This window comes from Hyalella azteca, unplaced genomic scaffold (assembly GCF_000764305.2).
Source record: "Hyalella azteca isolate HAZT.00-mixed unplaced genomic scaffold, Hazt_2.0.2 contig14662, whole genome shotgun sequence".
Classification (NCBI taxonomy): Eukaryota; Metazoa; Arthropoda; class Malacostraca; order Amphipoda; family Hyalellidae; genus Hyalella; species Hyalella azteca.
Genome location: NW_025944539.1, coordinates 75,975 through 94,761, shown reverse-complemented (window position 1 = coordinate 94,761; position 18,787 = coordinate 75,975). Strand labels below are relative to the sequence as shown.

At 38.4% G+C, this 18,787-nt stretch overlaps 1 protein-coding gene across 1 annotated transcript in view; it reads right to left on the bottom strand.

Annotated features, from left to right (window-relative positions):
- The window catches only part of LOC108667928, a 58,032-nt gene that overhangs the window by 1,919 nt on the left and 37,326 nt on the right, over nucleotides 1-18,787 (bottom strand). Inside the window, exons 20-34 of the mRNA XM_047884123.1 lie at nucleotides 12,018-12,098; nucleotides 11,481-11,613; nucleotides 9,623-9,769; nucleotides 9,154-9,297; nucleotides 8,010-8,146; nucleotides 7,515-7,749; nucleotides 6,978-7,166; nucleotides 6,197-6,450; nucleotides 5,689-5,827; nucleotides 3,404-5,146; nucleotides 2,912-3,133; nucleotides 2,355-2,564; nucleotides 1,772-2,035; nucleotides 723-836; nucleotides 117-258 (exon numbers count right to left, since the gene is read on the bottom strand). Of these exons, the coding sequence (XP_047740079.1) occupies nucleotides 117-258; nucleotides 723-836; nucleotides 1,772-2,035; nucleotides 2,355-2,564; nucleotides 2,912-3,133; nucleotides 3,404-5,146; nucleotides 5,689-5,827; nucleotides 6,197-6,450; nucleotides 6,978-7,166; nucleotides 7,515-7,749; nucleotides 8,010-8,146; nucleotides 9,154-9,297; nucleotides 9,623-9,769; nucleotides 11,481-11,613; nucleotides 12,018-12,098 (4,154 nt within the window). The remainder of the gene's footprint in view (nucleotides 1-116; nucleotides 259-722; nucleotides 837-1,771; nucleotides 2,036-2,354; nucleotides 2,565-2,911; nucleotides 3,134-3,403; nucleotides 5,147-5,688; nucleotides 5,828-6,196; nucleotides 6,451-6,977; nucleotides 7,167-7,514; nucleotides 7,750-8,009; nucleotides 8,147-9,153; nucleotides 9,298-9,622; nucleotides 9,770-11,480; nucleotides 11,614-12,017; nucleotides 12,099-18,787) is intronic.

Below are 18,787 nucleotides of genomic sequence, written 5' to 3'. Positions count from 1 at the left end.
ATTTTGTATGAAGGAATTTAGTCCTATACTTCTCATTGCTCAGGATCACGGTAATAATTTTCGAGAAAGTAGCTCATGAATTCGAGTGTTAATGAGAAGTATATTGGATACATTACCTCGCAGCGCCGTCGAGGCAGTCAGCATCAAGTGTTCAAGTCTGTCAGTAACTGCAGATAGTTGATCAGTGGCCATGATCGGCCTGTCACTTCTCAAAAAATGACGTAGGTGACGACAAACTTCCAAAACTTCGCCCTCGTGCTGTTTGGTAAGCAACAACGTCAAAAGCAAAGCCAACGCAAACACGTAGCCTAACTATTATTAACGCATGCACTATAAGGAACAACACAAAGCACACCAGGTTGCAAAGCATAACTAATCGTTAAAAGGCGAGTGCATCGAGTGTGACACTACACAAGTCCACATATAAAACAAGGATTCTAATCAACATTTAAACGCGTTCAAAATTTTAAGCTATGACCCCATGCATTGTGACGGTGAAAGCTCGATCATTTACATTAGCTACGGTCGTCCTGTTCGACGAGACGAAAATTTTCAAGTCTCAAACCAACTCAAAAGTGGCGAAACCACTTTAGTTTAAATGGGCTTACCCGATTTTCGCATTGATATGTTGTTTACAATTCGCATGAAGACAACTAAAGAATTTATCGCACCACAAAAAAATGGAGCTTGACATGAAAAAAAAACTGTTGGTCTGCACTCACCGACTGGACTCTTTGAAGCTCTGCTTCCATTTTAGCAAGTTTGTCATCCTTAAGTGAGGCTTCAGCAACACGCAGTCTCAGTTCAGACTCAGTATCTCCCGGAGTGGTAGTTGCCTGAGCATAACCACAAAAACTTTACTCTATTTCTCTACATTTAAGTGGATAAGTCCAGCATAAATAAAAGTTTTGTCGGTGATATACTAGAATCAAACCTAGACTTCATCTTCCCAGTCATGAGCAATGGCTTACTACGGCTTCATTGTCGATATGAACTCCAGGCTATTTTCGCTTCACGTCGCTCAATAACAGAGTTTATCATACATACGAGTAGATGCCGTTATGTTATCTTGGGTAAAAAAATTATTGTAAAAAGAAATAAGCAACGGGAAAAAATTGATGCATCGATGCATCGAAATCATACGGGCATTATTAATGTTTTCCACCGGCATGAAATTCGTATCTTCTTGTAAATAATTGTTTGGTATTGAATCGAGTAATTAAAACGAAAAGTTCGAAGCCGTTTCAATCTTTGTTTGATGAACCTGCCTTGATTATTTATCCGCATTGATTTTATTTATTTAAAATATAGGGTAAAACATCGTCGTGCAATTGCCACCCTGTCGGTGTTAAAAGACGTAGAAGAAAAACACCTCACAAAAGTTGCGTCAATTGTGGATTAGTCAAAAATGGGTTAAATTCAATGTCTGGATGCGCTTTGTCGAATCGAAATATAAATAAAATTAATTTAAAAACATCTATACGAACATGCATTAACGCTCATCTACAATATTATCCAAACACAATCATCGAAATTACAAAAGTTGTTAATTAAATAAAGTTAACGTCAATATTTCCCTAGTCAGTTACGTCATCGATGGAGGTCGAATAATAGAGTTCTTGGTTGATCGCAAATTCTTAAAGTCACACTTGTATTAAGCACAGGTGCAAATTACCACGTAACGTGAATTTCAGTGCAAATTAACACGGAACACCGTACACAAAATTGCTGGTGTCATTAAGGCATCAAACTATGAACAAAATGCACTAACCTTGAGCGAAGAGATTTTCTCCGTTAGCTGAGCTTTGAGTTTCGTATTCCTAGATTCAAGATCGGCTATAGTTTTGCAGGCTTCATTCAGTTGCTTCACTAGATTATCTACTTTAGTTTCCAGGTCAGCTGATTCCAAACATTTCACCGAATACTTCTCCGAGAGCGAGAGAATTTCTCTCCTGATATCGCGCATTTCGGTCTCGTGGCGTTGCGACATTTCCCCGAAGTCTTGACCAGCTTGCATCTTCGATATGAACTCCTCCTGGGTTATTTATACGAATATAATTGTATTATTCAACCTAATTATCTACAATTATCCCTAGTCGATAAATAAAATCACTCAAAATTATGTTTAAAATTCCGATTTTAGCGCATTTTCTAATTTATAGAAAAAAATGCACTATTGTGCTCGTCATGTCCGTCTGTCTGTCCGTGACTTCATGTTTTCGTCGACGAGAAAATGCGCTCTCTGTAACTCACTACAGTGAGTACTGAGTTATATTTTTTTAATTATGACTAGAAAATTTTGGGATAAGCTATGCAACTAAAATTTATAAATAACCATAGTAATCAATACGCACCCTCATTTTAGCGACCTCGCGTTGAACCTCGGCCTCATGAGCCTTGCGCATGGCGTCGAGCGCAGCCAACGTGGCGTGCGTCTCTTCAGCCAACGCCTGTTCTTTTTCTGCCTGCAGGAGCGATAACTCCTGGCGATGTTTTTCTTTGATTTCAGCCACTATACGCTGCGTGGAAATCTCCATTGTTCCTAAGCCCTTCTCACACAGTCCCTGTATCAAGGTGAGAATAGATAAATGAGCCTAGACTAAATAGAGTAGTGTTGATTTGTCCCTATGCTAAGGAGAGAATATATAGGTGAGCCGTAGAATAAATAAAACTGTATTGAAAATTTTGACGCAAACGGTTTGAGGAGTTGTGAAAAAATTTCATATAATTGAATGGTTGAGAAATTGGTGAGAGCTTTCCGCTGAAAATGAACGACCATTTCAAAATTCTCGTAAAAGTATTAAAATGGGCAGAAGAAAAAACTTTTCCACCCAGAAAAAATATTGATACAATTTATTTTGTTATATCTAACACTGGAAATAAAACTTCACGGTAGTTTTAAAGTACTCACCCTCAATTCTATGATCTCTTTTTGATACCTTTTCCTGATGGTATCGTCACCGCTATCAGGATGGTTGTCAAGAGCCTGCTTATACTGGAGTTCAAGTGCTGCAATTTTCGCTTCATATGCTGCCTCCAGAACCATAATCCTGTTCTCCATTTCAGCCAAAGTTTGATCGCTATCGGTCGGAGTCAGTAGCTCAACTCGAGCACGTTGCGCTGCCTCCAAACGCTGAGGAAGAACAAAATTTAATATATATAGAATAAACAGTAACAGTTAACAGTGTCCAGTTCAAGGTTCATGATACAAATCAGGCTTAATCCAACTCAGTGTGAACATTTAAAATAACGCGAACATTTTTTGTCGTATCGTGGCAAGAAAGAAGCCATATGATGTAGGAAGTTATTTTAATACTAAAAATGCGTATCATTGCACATAGATACAATACACAAGTTTATCCTGTCTTCCAACGCTACACTTTAGTCATCCGTTATAACTCACTTCAATTGTATCCAACAGTTTCGGGCAATTGTCACACTTGCTCTCCTGGGTTTGATGTTTTTTCTTGAGTTTGGCAAGCTCGTGACGAAGTTCCTCACACATTTTACAGCCTGGAACTGTCATCCCTGTTATGTCTGAAGACCGACGAGATTTTTTTGTTTCGTGTTTGCGACGAGACTTTGGCGAAGGATTAATTTTGGACATTGAAATTGCAGTTCTTAAACGAGGTTGTTCAATGACATCCAGGTCCCGATCTGAAGCGACAGGAGACGCCTGCTGTAGCGATAAGGATGACGATCTGTAGCTCGACGATGACGCTAGCGCACGAACTTCTGAAACTTCAGGTTTCTTCAGTAAAATTTGGGACAAAACTTGCACGGCGTCTTCATTGCCTTGTTGGACTCCTTTGTTGTACAAGAAAGTAAACTCAGCATGTGAAAGTGCAGGTTTGACTAATGATTCAACCGAAGAATCTTTGCCACCTAAAAACATGAGAAGATGAGCTTCACTATCTAGAACATCAACAGCTGATTCAATTGGGTCTTTGTTATCTTCGGATATTTGCAATGAATTTTGAGCGGTGGGCAGAGAACCTTTATCAAATTCCTCTTGCAACAACGCCAAATGACCATCGATGAGAGCCTTTTGAGCCATAATGCCGGCAAATTCATTCAACACCTCTTCCATGCTGGCTGACACGGAATTGATGAGAGAAGTGTCACCAGCTCTCTGCTGGGCCAGAATTTCTTCGTATTTCTGCGACAAAGTCAACACTGACTCTTCCATTTCTTGCTTCAGAGACTCCTCAGCAGCGGCTTGTAACCGATCGATGGCTTCTGCCGAGCATAATGTTAAGGATAAAGACGAGGCTGTAGGAGCAGAACAGACCGTCTCATCGTTCAAGTTAAGCATATGTGTCATACGGAACAACGACTGAGAGGTCTGATGACTGATCAGTTCTTGCACGAGCAACCGATGCGCTCTGCCCCACGCTTCTCGCATTCTAACTTCTTCAAGCAAAATAGACTCGTCGAGAGGTGCACTACATCGCTGTTCTTGCGTCATGACTACAGCAATTTCATGGAGCTTCTCCTCTTTGTAATTTAAGATTAATTGTGCCAATTGGCGCTCACGCTCGAGCAAACGCAACTGTAAGTCACGGCACGTTGCACTGAGAACCGGGTTCTGTTCTTGTGAGTCTGGAGTATTGACACTAGACAACACTTCCCCTGTGACGACAAGCTTCTCCGCAAGCATACTCGTATAGAATTCTAGCGGTGCCATTGTGTCCAAGTCAAACTCAGGATTAGTTAATTTCTTTTCCAAGAAAGCAATCTTCCGGTGAGATTCCATGAGGTCTTGTAATTTGACTGATTCTGAATTACAATGAGATTGATTACATATTCTAAGGGCCTGCAAAACTTGACCCAATAGAACTGTCTCGTATGCAATTCTTTCAGCAAAGTTTTTGAGCTGTGCTTCCTTCGTCCATGAATTGCTGTTCTTTAGATTATTTCGACGTTCGTTCAAGGAGCTCAATTTCTGTTGAAGTAAAAGAACAACCTGCTGCACGACCGGTAAAAGTTTCTCCGATGCTTGCGATAGAGGCGCAGGAGCAGGAGGCAGTGGCATGTCCACGGCTACCGTTCGATAGGCCGCTGTCAGACGATGACGTAAGAAAGACAAGTCTGATCGCCCACAAGAGCATCGGTATGCGTCCAACAATTCCACACACTCGCCCAACTGAAAATGAATGTTCAGCGGTAATATAAAAGAAGAAGTAATATAAAATCATGGTCGAGGATTCTTTATAAGTTACGAATATAATCATCAGGGTGGTAATTGAAAACATTTACATATACAAGAAAGCAATACACATTATTTGAGCAGTTGCGTTGCCGCACGCAGAGCGTAAAATAAAAAAAAAATTTAATTTAAAGTGAGACAAATTAGTGAGACTTCATTTGAATTATACAAGTCAGTGAAAAATGATAAATGTATCGACTGAAATGAAAATGGTATGAATTTGAAATGCATGTTAATATAATGAACCGAAATAACCGAAGTTACTCTTGTCGAAAGTATCGGGCCTAATAAGTTAATCAGTAATTTCTACCATTCGAAATGCATTGCATGAGAAATTGAGGTAAGTGAAACAAACCCATTAACAAAAATACAAACATTTAACCATAAAACATTAAAACGGATAGAACACTCAAACAAATAACCATATTGAGAACCAAAGAAACCTACACCAGCAGCTTCTGAAGAATTACAACAATTACCTGCATAGAAAGGGAAGGCAAGACGTCACCAGGCGTTTCCATAGAAAGATTAGGTTCAACTTCGGCACCACCGCGCCGTGATCGGCTGTAGCGCTCTCCGCTGCTCCTTAGTTTACTGCGACCTCCTAGTGAAGGACAGCTAAAAAGAGAGTAACTATTAAGTAATTTGAAATATTTTCAGTGACAGCATGTTTAATTAGGCAAGTTTAAAATTACTGGCACTAATTAAGCTCAGCCTTTTGAAGGATAATAAATTTTGTAACTTGCTAAAAGTATTCATATATAGACGAAAAATATATCAGACTTGGCAGATAGGGTGAAACTATCTTTTTAGCGCATTTTCTCATTTATGGATAAAAAGCGCTTTTGTGCTCGCCATGTCGGTCCGTCTGTCCGTCCATGATTTCTTGTTTTCGTCGACGATAAAATGCGCTCTCTATCACACGCAGCAGTGAGTACTGAGATATATACATATTTTTTTCTCAAATGAGGCAAGATATATTCTTACTCTGCAGGTGATCCGGTACGTGAAGGAGATGAACTGCGAGCGGGAGTTAGGGCGGCGACTTTAGATTCGAGTTTTGTTATTCTTAGCGCAGCGGTAACACCGTCGCCTGCTGCCGCCGAGCTCTCCAGTGATTTGCGACGCAACCTCGACGCTTTGGTCGGGTCGTCGAAACTTTTAGAGCGCTTTGTTGTTCTGCCGCTCTTGGAGTGCAGGGATAAACGCTGGCTCTCACTTAGTCGCGCGTCTTCCATGGACTGCACAACGAAGGTTGGGAGTAATGCAAGGCAATATAAATGAGCTGAAATTTACGAAACAAGATAGACAGAGTTATAAACGCATGCAAGTGCGTATATCAGAAGAATTTAATTTTTAGAATTCGGTCAAAATTAGGTTGAAATAGGAGATTTAGTATTCAGAAAAAGAAATAGGGATCTACGTACCAGCAGCTGTAATGAAATTCTAAAATGTAATGAAATCCCGATTGGAGGATTTAGAATGCAAAACTATAATGAAAAAATATGGTAAATTCAAATGAGTTGCAAAGATAATTTGTAAGAGGATAATAAAAACAAATAAATCGTACTAGTATTTTGTCAAACAATTTGGGAATACGAGAGAGAAAGTATCTTGCCTCAATTTATCTTCCGTCGAACCCGAGTGATGTCGATAATAGACCTAAACCATTATACAGTGAAGTCGCATTAAACCTTTCTCATCTTTACGAAAGCATCAAATACAATCCTATTGTCAACATTACTCTCATAAAATATTTTATTCGTACCGGAATAGAAGATTGTGGTCGGTCGGCGGTCTCGATGGTGGGCATGAGCTGGTCAATGCGAGCCTCGAGCTGACACAGCTTAGCGTCCACATCCCTGCCCACACCGGCGGCGTCTTTGCCGCGCAGCGACTGCGTGCGTCTGCGATCACGAGACTCGGCACGCGTCATCTTCGTCTTCATTTGACGAACCTGGCATAAAATAAACGAGTTGTTATACGTCGGGTTTAGTCTAAATATACTGAGAAGTAACCTGAAGTAATCCCTGTCTTATTACTGCTGGCCAAATCACGAATATGCTGTTGGAATGTGGTCCAAGTATCACAAAGTCAGAGGAGAGAAATTTAGCAAGATTTGTTTATTCTAGTACGGCTTTCGTAATTAATATGATTTTATCATCGTAAGAAATACAGAATGAATAACTGTACATTTAAATATCTCTTCTGAAAATTTAAAATCAATTTTATCAAGAGTCTAAACGAGACAAAATTCAAAGCAAATAAGATAGACGAATAACGGTAATTTTTTTTCGTGAATCACCTGTTTCTCCGAGTTGCTGAGCTTGTTTGTGAGGTCTTGCACTCTTTCAGTCATGAGCGCAAGCTGAGCCTCAGCATCTTGACGCTGTTTAGCGCAGTCCTGACCGAGCTGAATGTGCGTGAGCTGAAGTGCGTCGTGCTCACTCTGACTCTCGCGCAGCTCGCGCCGGAGCGCGCGTATTTCACTTAAACTCAGCTCGAGTCGCGAGCGAACGTTGCAAAACTCGTCGTTGAGTCTGGAGTACGTTAACAGAGTGAGCGATCGGGTAAAATTTAATTAAAACATTCACTGTTTATGTAAAATTTTTAATGATAGCATTCATTGGCTTTCTGGTAAAAAGTAGTCCTAAAAAAAGTGAGCGATCAGGTAAAATTTAATGAAAGCATTCATTGTTTATGTAAAATGTTTAATGATAGTATCATTCATTGACTTTCTGGTAAAAATAGCTTCAAGTCACTGAGTAGAGCACCAAGTTAACTGTTATGAACAACTCACGTCTCTCGGTCCATAGCTTCAGGGTCGAGAGAGAAGTCGACGTTGCTGAGGTCGCTGAGACTGTCGAAGAGCGGCAAGTGGCGGCGCGATGAGAACTTTTCACGGCTGCTGTACACTGACGTCACAGAGCACGTCCGCTGTGTAATGTCATGGCGAAAAATTAGTCATGTTGAATTGAAGTATATTGACTTCAAATGTAAAGCAAATAGTACTATTGGCATCAAAAATAACGCAGATAGTGCTATTGGTACTATTTAAAATAAAGCAAAATAGTACTTCAAAAATGAAGCAAATAGTACTACTATTGGCATCAAAAATATCGCAGATAGTACTATTGGTACTATTTAAAATAAAGCAAATAGTACTTCAAAAGTAAAGCAAATAGTACTATTGACATCGAATGTCAAGTATACTTGTACAAGAGATTTCACTGATGCAATTTTCTATAGAATTGCAATAAACATCGTAGAAGTACATTGAAATGTGATGAAGAATGGCGGTTCAAATGCGTGGAAATATCTAGCAAAAAGGCAACTGCAAATTTACTTATTTTTTCTGAACAATCAGTAGTTTTGTGACACCAAAACGGTAGCGGCTTGATAATTTATCATTTACGTAACGTAACGCTTGTCTCGCCTCACTCAAGACTTTGATTAATTTTTTCTGAAAGTTACAAAGGAAATGTCTTTACAGTCTTTCTCTTAAAATTTTTACAGACAAATATTCTTCGTATCTTTAACCTGTCTTCCACAAGTGGGGTTGTTTAACGTGACGCGCCTCGTATTACGGTATAACGCAGAGATGTACCACACCTCGTTTTACGGTGTAAAGACATAACGCACCTCGTCTACGGTATAATTTAGCTACATGACGCACCTCGTTTACGTATTAACGTAACGACATAACGCACCTCGATTACGGAGTAACGTAAAAATATAACGCACCTTGTTATAAGGCATAACGTGTAACGTAAAAACACAAAGCATCTTGTTATAAAGCGTAGCATAACGCAACGCACTTTTTTAAGGCGTAGCATAACATAACGCACCTCGTTATAAGGCGTAACATAACATAACGCACCTTGTTATAAGGCGTAACATAACGTAACGCACCTTGTTATAAGCCGTAACATAACATAACACACCTTGTCATGTGGCGTAAGCTGTCTCTGCAGCTCCCTGAGCTTGGCGCTGAGAGCTTCGTTCTCTTCAATGCCGCGCTGCAGTCTGTCTCTGGTCACCTCGTGCTCCTGCTGAGATATGCGAAGACTCTCGCGAGCCTGCCGAATCTGGAAACAATTAACATGGTTAAAAAATAACTATTTAGAACATTTTCAAATTTAAATTAGTATTTCTGAAATTTTATTCTGCTGATATTTGTTATCAGCTTCATTATACTTAGGACAGATATAAAACGCAAATGATCAAACATGTAAATGAGAAATGAGGCAAATTTTCGAGCAATATTTTTAATTCATATGAAAACATTTACTAGAAACAATTTCAATTTTAGTTCGTCCAATTCATATCAAAATTTGGGACAACTTTAAATTGAAATAAGGCTATTCAAGGCATTTTTCTCTCAAGAAAACGCTACATTTGAAAGGGGTTCACCTCTTCTCTTTTCCTGTCCATGTCGATGTTCCGTCCATCGAGTAGAGACCTGAGCTCCTTGACAAGGTCCTTCCATTTGTAAACTTCACTTTTCTCGCATTTAATGCTTTCTTTGAGCTGCACGATCTCATTCTTGCAGTCGTTGAGCTGTAGGAAGTATTGAAACTTTAATAACATATAACATTGTAGTAGCCCAGGATTTGGCGCCTAACGTTGGCAACAGTTGAACCAGATGTTATGTCGCGTGTTGGTTTGGTTGCAGTTTTAATTTCAGTGTATTTCCTAACTGGTCACTTCTGTGAAATTAAAAATCATCACCTATTGAATTAATTGTGCATCAAGTCATATTTGTTCACGGTACGCCACTATTTTCTACTTTTCCAAGATTGTTAAGCTTAACTTGTTGCCTGTAACTAGTACTTATGCCTCCTTTTTTCACGGCTGCGGGAAGAGTATTATTCATCAGCTAAATTTATCAGATTTACCTGCTGCTGAACAATGCGTACTTATGATATCAAATTTTTTACACTCTCTAGCAACCTTGCCTCAATGATTCCTCAGTTAATGAACATAAATTGGTAAGCCCCCTCCATTGCTGCCGATATTAGGTATTGTCGTCCTTGTATTCCTTGCATGTTAACTTCACTTGTAAGGTTTAGGTTTATGTATAGTTTAGTTGCCCATTTCGTTTAAATGTTGAACATTTTTGTTTATCAGATGGGTGGGATACTTGGAGAGCCCGTCTAGGATTTGACACATTGGACTCTGTTGAGCATATGCCCCAACATCCACACATCCAACATCCACAACATGTTTGGCTTCCATGAGCCCGAAGCTAATTTGGTGCTTAGTCGCCGTTATTTGTTAGGTGTACCTCGAGCATTTGCTGTTATACTACCGAACCTTGCTAATTAGTAGTGGTTGTTATTTCTTTACCGATCTTGAATTATTTGCAGTCTCGCTGTGTAAAACTACTGTGTCTAAGAGATTTATTCATATTAGCTGTCAATGATATGCCTTTATTTGACTCCTTTATGCCTTTTTATTTGACTCCTGTGGAAAGTAGCCACTCATATACCGATGACGCAGGGTCTATCATGACTGCTCAGTATTAGAGTAAATAGAAGTCGAAATTTACAATTCGGACAAAAGAACAGGGACAAAATTTAGCCAGACTGGGCTTTCATGCTATATCAAAAGTTCAACTTGAAAAACAGTACGTCCAACTTTTAAATCAAATTCCAAGTTCTTCTTCAATCGGAATATTAAATACACCACCCTAAAAGAAGCGCGTACTGTAAAAAAATCTAAAGAATAGTGACCTCAGCCTAAATTTGAAGCGAGTCATTTATAAAAGTTTGCGTGCGTATATATACGTGTTTGTTGGAAGCCTGGCACAGTAAATATTTAGAGGCTGTTGGGGCGCATATCAAGGATAGCTACCGAGTCGGAATATTACCTGGACCTGAAATCTCATTTTTAATGGAGAATGGGAAAGAATTGTAAGAAAGGGAGGAAAGGATTGGATCAAAAATTTATAGTTGATTTTGAAAGTGGTAATTATAAATTCAATATAAAAGACGCAAAATTTTGTTTCCATTATTTAAAACGAGATCAAAATGGGAGGCATATCTTCTACGTAAATTGTGGGTTAAAAGGATTATTTTATTAGAATATATACACTTATTATTATCACCGGCAATAGGGATTTCAGTAATGACAAAATTTGGCAAAACAAAATTACGAAATTGCAGGAATTTTCAAGCTGGGCTAACCTGCTAGTATATAAATAATAACTAGAGATGAGTAATCTAACCCTTATAGTAGAGCGCGTAACATAAAAATAGAAAAAATTCACCTGGGCAAGTAGCGCAGAGTTGTCGGTTTGCAGCGACGCGGGGGTCTTGTGTTCCCTCAGTCCATCAGTGACGTCACGATCATCCAGCCGAGCCCTTAATGCCGTCACGCGTCTTTCCGACTCTTCCAGTGAGCTGAAAAAATACAATCATTTTATAAGTATTCAATAGATATAATAAAAAAATATAACTCAGTACTCACTGCATTGAGTGACAGAGAGTGCATTTTCTCGTCGACGAAAACATGAAGTCACGGACGGACGGACAGACAGACGGACGGACATGGCAAGCACGATAGCGCCTTTCTTTCCATAAATGAGAAAATGCGATATACATTTAATAAATACAATACGAGTTAAGGCTCTACGACGGAAATAATCTAAATTGTCGAGATATTGACCGTGCGAATTTTCAAAAATAAAGTAGTAACGTTAACACGAATACAAATATTTTCTTTAACAGATTTTCAAATCAATTACTCGTAATATTAATCCTTAAATTATGCATAATTGTATTTTTAGTGATAATGTGCAACCAACCTCTTGAGCTGCCGGACGGTGTCGAGATGACCGTTCCCTCCCTCAGCGGCCTCTCGCCAGGCTGCTTTCTCTTGCTCGTGTCTGCATTGCGAGACAAAAAACAGTCATCATTTCAATTTGAATGAGGCATAAAATTTAAAAATATATAAAATATATATAACTCCGTACTCACTGCAGTGAGTGACAGAGAGCGCATTTTCTCAGAATTGACGAAAACGAGAAGTCATGGGCAGAAAGACGGACGGACAGACGGACATGACGAGCACAATAGAGCATTTTTCCTTAAATGAGAAAATGCGCTAAAAAACAATGTTGTTAAATAGTTCATGAAAGCTATTTAAATCCTAATACAACTTCGCCTGGTAAATAAGAAAAACGTGCTCCAGACCGTTTACACAAGCTAAGCAGGAAGCGTTTCGAGGGGAGTTCGCAATATCAACGATGCACGCAGCGACGCAATTAACGCACAATACGATGTGGCACATCCAACACGAAGAGCAACCAATCGGCGATAGGAACTAGAATGTATTTGGAAAGGAACGTCTTCCATTATGAAACTTGTACCTTAGAAAAATAGATTAATAGTCAATAACGAGTGAATTGAAGGGCAATCCTAGCTCGACCAAAGCTTTTTTCACTGTCTCCAACATTCAGTGCTAATATATGACTAATATATAGACTACCTGATTAAAAAGCCCTAATGAAAAACGATGCTACTTTTTCAATCAATTAAAGTGGGTTCTTCTAAATACATTTCAGTTCCTGTTAGAACCCTAATCCATCGGTATTGTCTCAGCAAACGCAAGAAAAGGTATGAGGATTTCTTTTAATTTCAAAAGGTTAAAAATCCATCCAATATACTAAGAGTGAAATTGACGTCAGTTATATGCGATCTACATACGTAAGGCACTTATACATATACGAACTCGCTCCTTAATTGGTTCGATAAACCCCACACGAGACTAATAAAGGAAAGCGATTTAATGATATAACTGAGTATAGCTCCACCTAGACCGCTGTCAATACAAGTTTCATCTAATCCTCGTATAGTGGTATTGAATTGCAGGCATTGGCTTACACAATATGCCTTTCCATCGTAAGTTTTTTGGAGTACGTGCGAGTGAATAACTCGTCTGTTTATAATGCTTGGCTGAAACGTAAAGCAAGTCCAACACACACTCACGTCGTCTATTATATAAAAGATGACTTTATTTGCTCATGTATAACGACACGTAACATATTCTGCTCTTCACAACATGAAATTATAGAATTTCCGCTTTAATTTTAGCGGAGAATTAGGCAAACAGAATGTCTACAACATAATTGTCTTTATGAATAGCAAACTTTCGGAGAGACTCGCAGATAGAAAATTTGAATTTCGAATTTCATCAATGGGTCATGACGTAATTGAGACACAAATACGATGTAGCATTAGCCCAAAGGGTATATATTTTATGCATGCATACCTCATCTCGCAACACTTTCTTTTTCCTTTCACGTCATTCTTTGCAAGTCCGGCCTCGTCATGCAGACAGAGAGCCATCAAGCAGCTGTTGTCCCATTACGCAAGTCAGTCATGCGCACTTTCACCTACCTTAACGGTGACAAAATTGGCAATTTACGCAGTAACGTAATGTGCTGTAGGAAATTACACGCGCTTCTCGCAGCCTAACTGTAATATAACGAGCAGGCTGTTATTACCCCTTAACGGAAACTTCGCACAACGAACGTTATCGTGAGAGCTACGACGCTCACGACCAATGAATGCGTGTCCAATGAAGGTTTTAGAAATCCTAATCAAGGGATTATGAATAGGATGTATAAAAAAACTCCCCCAACTACAGTAAATAAATCCCACATAACATAAAAAATGATTCGATTTGATTAATATTTCATAACAACGTTCGAAATGGAGTAATCTCAAATTATATCGAGCGATCATTGCAAATTAATGACATCATACAAAATTTACGTAATTTAAAGGCCCGAATTAGTCCAAATGCTTACAATACGCATGATTAGTCTAAAAATTTGAATTCACTCCCGGAAAAATTTTAATATTGTAAAGGCATTCATGCATGCATGAGAATAAACGTTTCCAAAAAAAAAAATGATTTTGCTTATGGAAAACAGAATGACAGGAAACAAATATTTCAAACTATGAGACAGTGTATTTTACAACAAATTCTGATAATATTTACAATTGGTAATGGGAATCTATATGAATTTTGTTGACGCGATCAAATGAGCGTTCAGTCAGGATGTGACGGAATCTATCGTTCGTAACACGAAACCTACATATCAACACAGTAAAAATATCCGATCCTGTCCATCAAAACAAAAAAGTTGAATTTTTGGTGTGCAGAAATCACGTAATTAGTGTAATGCTAGACTGGAAAAATTGTGCATTAATCAATGATCATTCAAGCACTCGAAAACATGTTTAAAAATCACACGAAAGGAAACAGTGATAGACGCGATGTTTTAATGAGAACTGATCGCGTAACTCACCCTTCTTTGGAGAAGAAATGTGCATACAAGCTTCGCGAGTTGCTGTACCGAAACGGCGGCGAGCAAATCATGATGGCGAATAACACTCGTCGTAGTATTTAATGGGAGACGTTTATCACTTTTAATATGTATAACAATTCAAGAGTATTGCCTCGTGCAAGTTATAGTTCACCCAATTAGAGCCACCATTCAATTTTTCATGATAAATGTGCTTCTATACTTCAAAAGTTTCCACTCCCGTTATCGTATTTCGTTACCCAGATGATCAACCTAAAAAATGAACACTTTTTAATTGTGAAAGTTTGTCACTAGTCAATGTAATGCAAATTAAATCAATACGTACACAACTGAAAACTCACGAAAATTGAACGTATTTTCCATTATTTTTCCATTCTCTCTTGTTAGGAACTCCTTTCAGATGTAAACCGTACGACTTTCTAGAAAATGTAGTTCCTAGAATAAAACCGTCCCAATTTTAGAACCAATACAGGAATGGACTTTAAAACCAAACTAGGACCCAGACCTTTCACATCATATTCGTGTCCGGTAAATCGCGCAAGAGCTACGGACAGACCAAACGTGTAACCATCCAACACACCGCTCTCTGCACGACTGCGTTACGATCAAGGGAACAAGCTCCCACAACTATGTTAACGCTTACCTCATCGAAGACATCAATAAAAAAACCATTAGAATGCGACCAAAACTATTGCAGTTTACAAAACGAAAACTCGAATAGAAGAACATTTGCGAGCGAGCACAATCATTAACTACTATCTTCTCGGAGACTCGAATAAAAAAAACATTAGGGAGCATGCACGACTACAATTCATAACTATGACCGATAAATAGTTACTGCATTAAACATTTCGATGGATGTATTATCTGAAACTTTCATTGAATTAATTGAAGGCTCAGGTAATAAAAGCGTTAAAATACACGTACGCCTTGACATAATATAAATTAAGATAATGCAACGCACACAGAAATCCTGCACCCAGTTATAAGTATTATTATATATCTATAATACTTATTTTCTTCGAAGATATTACGTATTCTAAGCCACACCAGCAACAAACCGTTAAGTGTCCAAATTGTAATCATGGCGCGTAATGCTAACGACAACAGTTTCGCTTCATTGAGTGTAACATAAAGCTGCCAAAGTATGTCGCATTATCAAGATATGCGCACACTAATGAGCATATCAGGGTGCCCTCAAAACGGAATCGCAACCAAAAAGTTCGCAACAAAACTGGACAAAAAGTCACCCGAAATCTAGGCAGCGGTCCAGCTGGCTACCCACGCATGGTGCACTCAACAAAGTTTAATTGCTAATACGTCACAATGCTAATGAATAATAGAGGGAAAGTTGGGTGTATGCCTACATGACCAGGAAGAAGTTATCATATGCAAACAAGGCCAGAGAAAATAAGGGATGTTTGCACGGCTCCATGATGGTTTTTTTCCTACATAAAAAAAGTATGCCGAAAGTTTGAGCGATGAAAGAAGAGAGCGGCTGCGATCCACTAGATTTGGGAATTGGGGAAGGTAGTTAGTTCGTATCATAACTACCAGATATTTTCTAGTTCATTGTTATCCTACACAGCACACTACACACAGCAGGATAACAACGAACACAGGAGGATAACAACGAACAGGCAGCCACAGAGTGCCTCACGCTAAAGTTTCAATATATTATTACTGTGAAATGGTAGCTATGTAAAGTGTGTGGAGATTGCACCAGCATCAATACAATATAATACTGAATTTTCTGTTAAGTATCAAATATATGAAGAGAAAATAACTGAATACTGAATACCAATACTGAATCCAATAACACTGAATTTTCAATATATTAAATTCTCTAGAATAGTAGAAATGTAAAGTGCGCGAAGATTGCACCAGCATCAATACAAAGAGATACTAAAAAGGTCAGTGCCACAATAGGAAAAAAAAATTAACAAAGGCAAGGTAAAAGAAAGCTCGGTCGGCAAGCAAGCATGGACCAGACTCTAACAACTTTCTAACGAGGAAAAAGTGGATGCCCTGGGTAACTTCATAATGAAAACAACCGAGAACTTATACCACTAATACCACTCACATTATCATACAACTCATATTATAAAACCTAACGAAATAAATCAAGTTTTTATACTTTAACACACGCCCGCATTCGCTCTTGATTATGTCTTTTAAATGGAATACATCCGGATGCGCCAGCATTCAACATGACTCATATTATCGTTGAGGAATTGATACTTTACTTGAAAATCGCATTGAAATAAAAATTCAATGCGCTAGCTGCAAAAACAATTCAAGAAACAAATAAATGAAAAAGATGTACCTAGTTTGATGCTTAACTAAATGTTCTAATTTCAAGACTTGATAAGATGATAAGTAGCTAAGAATCTAAAAGCAACGATAACACCAAGTAAATTCACTATATCCATCTCTTAGTTTTCTTGACGCTTTACTTGCTTTTAAATTATTGGTGAACTCGCGATTTAAGCAGACAAATGATACAAATATTTATAAATTATTAGTAGATATTGACTTTAGAGATTTTAATGGAAACAATTTTTTCATGTAATACAGATGCAATTGTATCGATATTAGTTTCATAATCAATCTATGACTACCTGCATCAACAGATTCATAATTAATGCTAGCAATACGATATAATTAACATCCAAGCGTTCTGTATTATGCAAGGGATTTTGAAATAAAAACCACGCAAGTTTGAGAAAATGAGGGTGACATTTAACGCGGATGCGAGGAGAATGGACGAGTTCACGCTCTGGTAGACAAAAGGGATCTGAGCTTCATATTCTTACTAAATTGTATACTTGTTTGTTTAAGCTGTGACAGGTCTCACTGGAGAAACTTGTCTTACGCAACACTTGATGACGAAAGCCACTTCTTGCGCACGATTTCGAAAAAAATTAGTTAAAACTTCCGGCATCAGATAACTGGCCATATTACTCAGAGTAATGGAATCCCTTACTCGAAAACACTTGAAAAAAGCTAATACTTGCAGTAAATTAATGAGAAAAATCATTGAGAGCAGAGTAGATAAAAGACAAAAAATATAATAAAGCTGGCTAAAGACTGTACAAAGTGAAGCTTAAGCAGTTCTGATAAAAAAATTCCTTTTGAAAGTAATCCGAAATTGAGCATTTTGTAGTTGAGTGCCTCGCGCTCAACGACAGCTACTTGCAATGCATTAACATTCCTTAACCGCTGTGGAAATTGAATGAATGAGTTTATTACAAATGTAGAGTCAAGGTTCAAGTACTCACAGTTTAAGGAGAGGAATGATGTCAATAATTCCATTAATTAGCACTCAGTTCAGAACCATGAAAAACCAAGTCTCTTCTGATAAATTAGACATCCTTAACTCTTTTCATACAAGTACGACATGTGTGAAACTTTATTCGATTGCAAATGTTTATACGGTACGCGAACAAGTAAGGCTGTAAATGTAAAAAAATGGTATCGGTTATTTCACGACAATTTTTTTCTAGGTCGGAAAACGGCAGAGTGTATACATATGAAAAAGTTCATAAAGAGTTCGTTGTTGTGGGATTCTTTCCCATGCACACACCGGGAAACGACACAATGCTCACGGTATTAGCTCGACTGAAAAGGCCGACTAGCTGGCATCTATCAGTGAGCACATTTTTTTCCGGAATGCACTTGGGAGAAAACTAAAGTGAAGAAACTGAACTTTTATCACGATCACAATCGTTTCTTGCAAAAAATTTCAGGAGACTCTACATTTTTTCCGACAATTTTGAGAGCTTGGAAATTGAATGAAAATGAAATTCTTTTCATAGGAACTTCCTAAATCTACATGGAGGAAACTCCACATTTCAAATTTATTAGAATGTTGCATCTCATTTTAATAGTTAAAATTGCACGTTAATTCCGAACCATAAAGGAAGTAAGAACGACGTAGTATAGCCGGCTAAAGAAGAATTAGTAAAAAAACGTAATATATACGTCCATTTGTAAAAGACAGGTATAAATGAAACAGACATTGAATTAAAAACCATAATGGCTGATGACAGCGACCCAGTTCAGCTCAAGATAGCGGTGACCGTGAGAACTCGATCACCACACAGCTGAGGATATGAAGCACTGCTCCTATAACGATGGCAGGATGCATGCAGTACAGCGAGGATATGCAAGACGGCTGCTCCTATAACGATGGCAGGATTGAGGATATGCAAGACGGCTGCTCCTATAACGATTGCAGG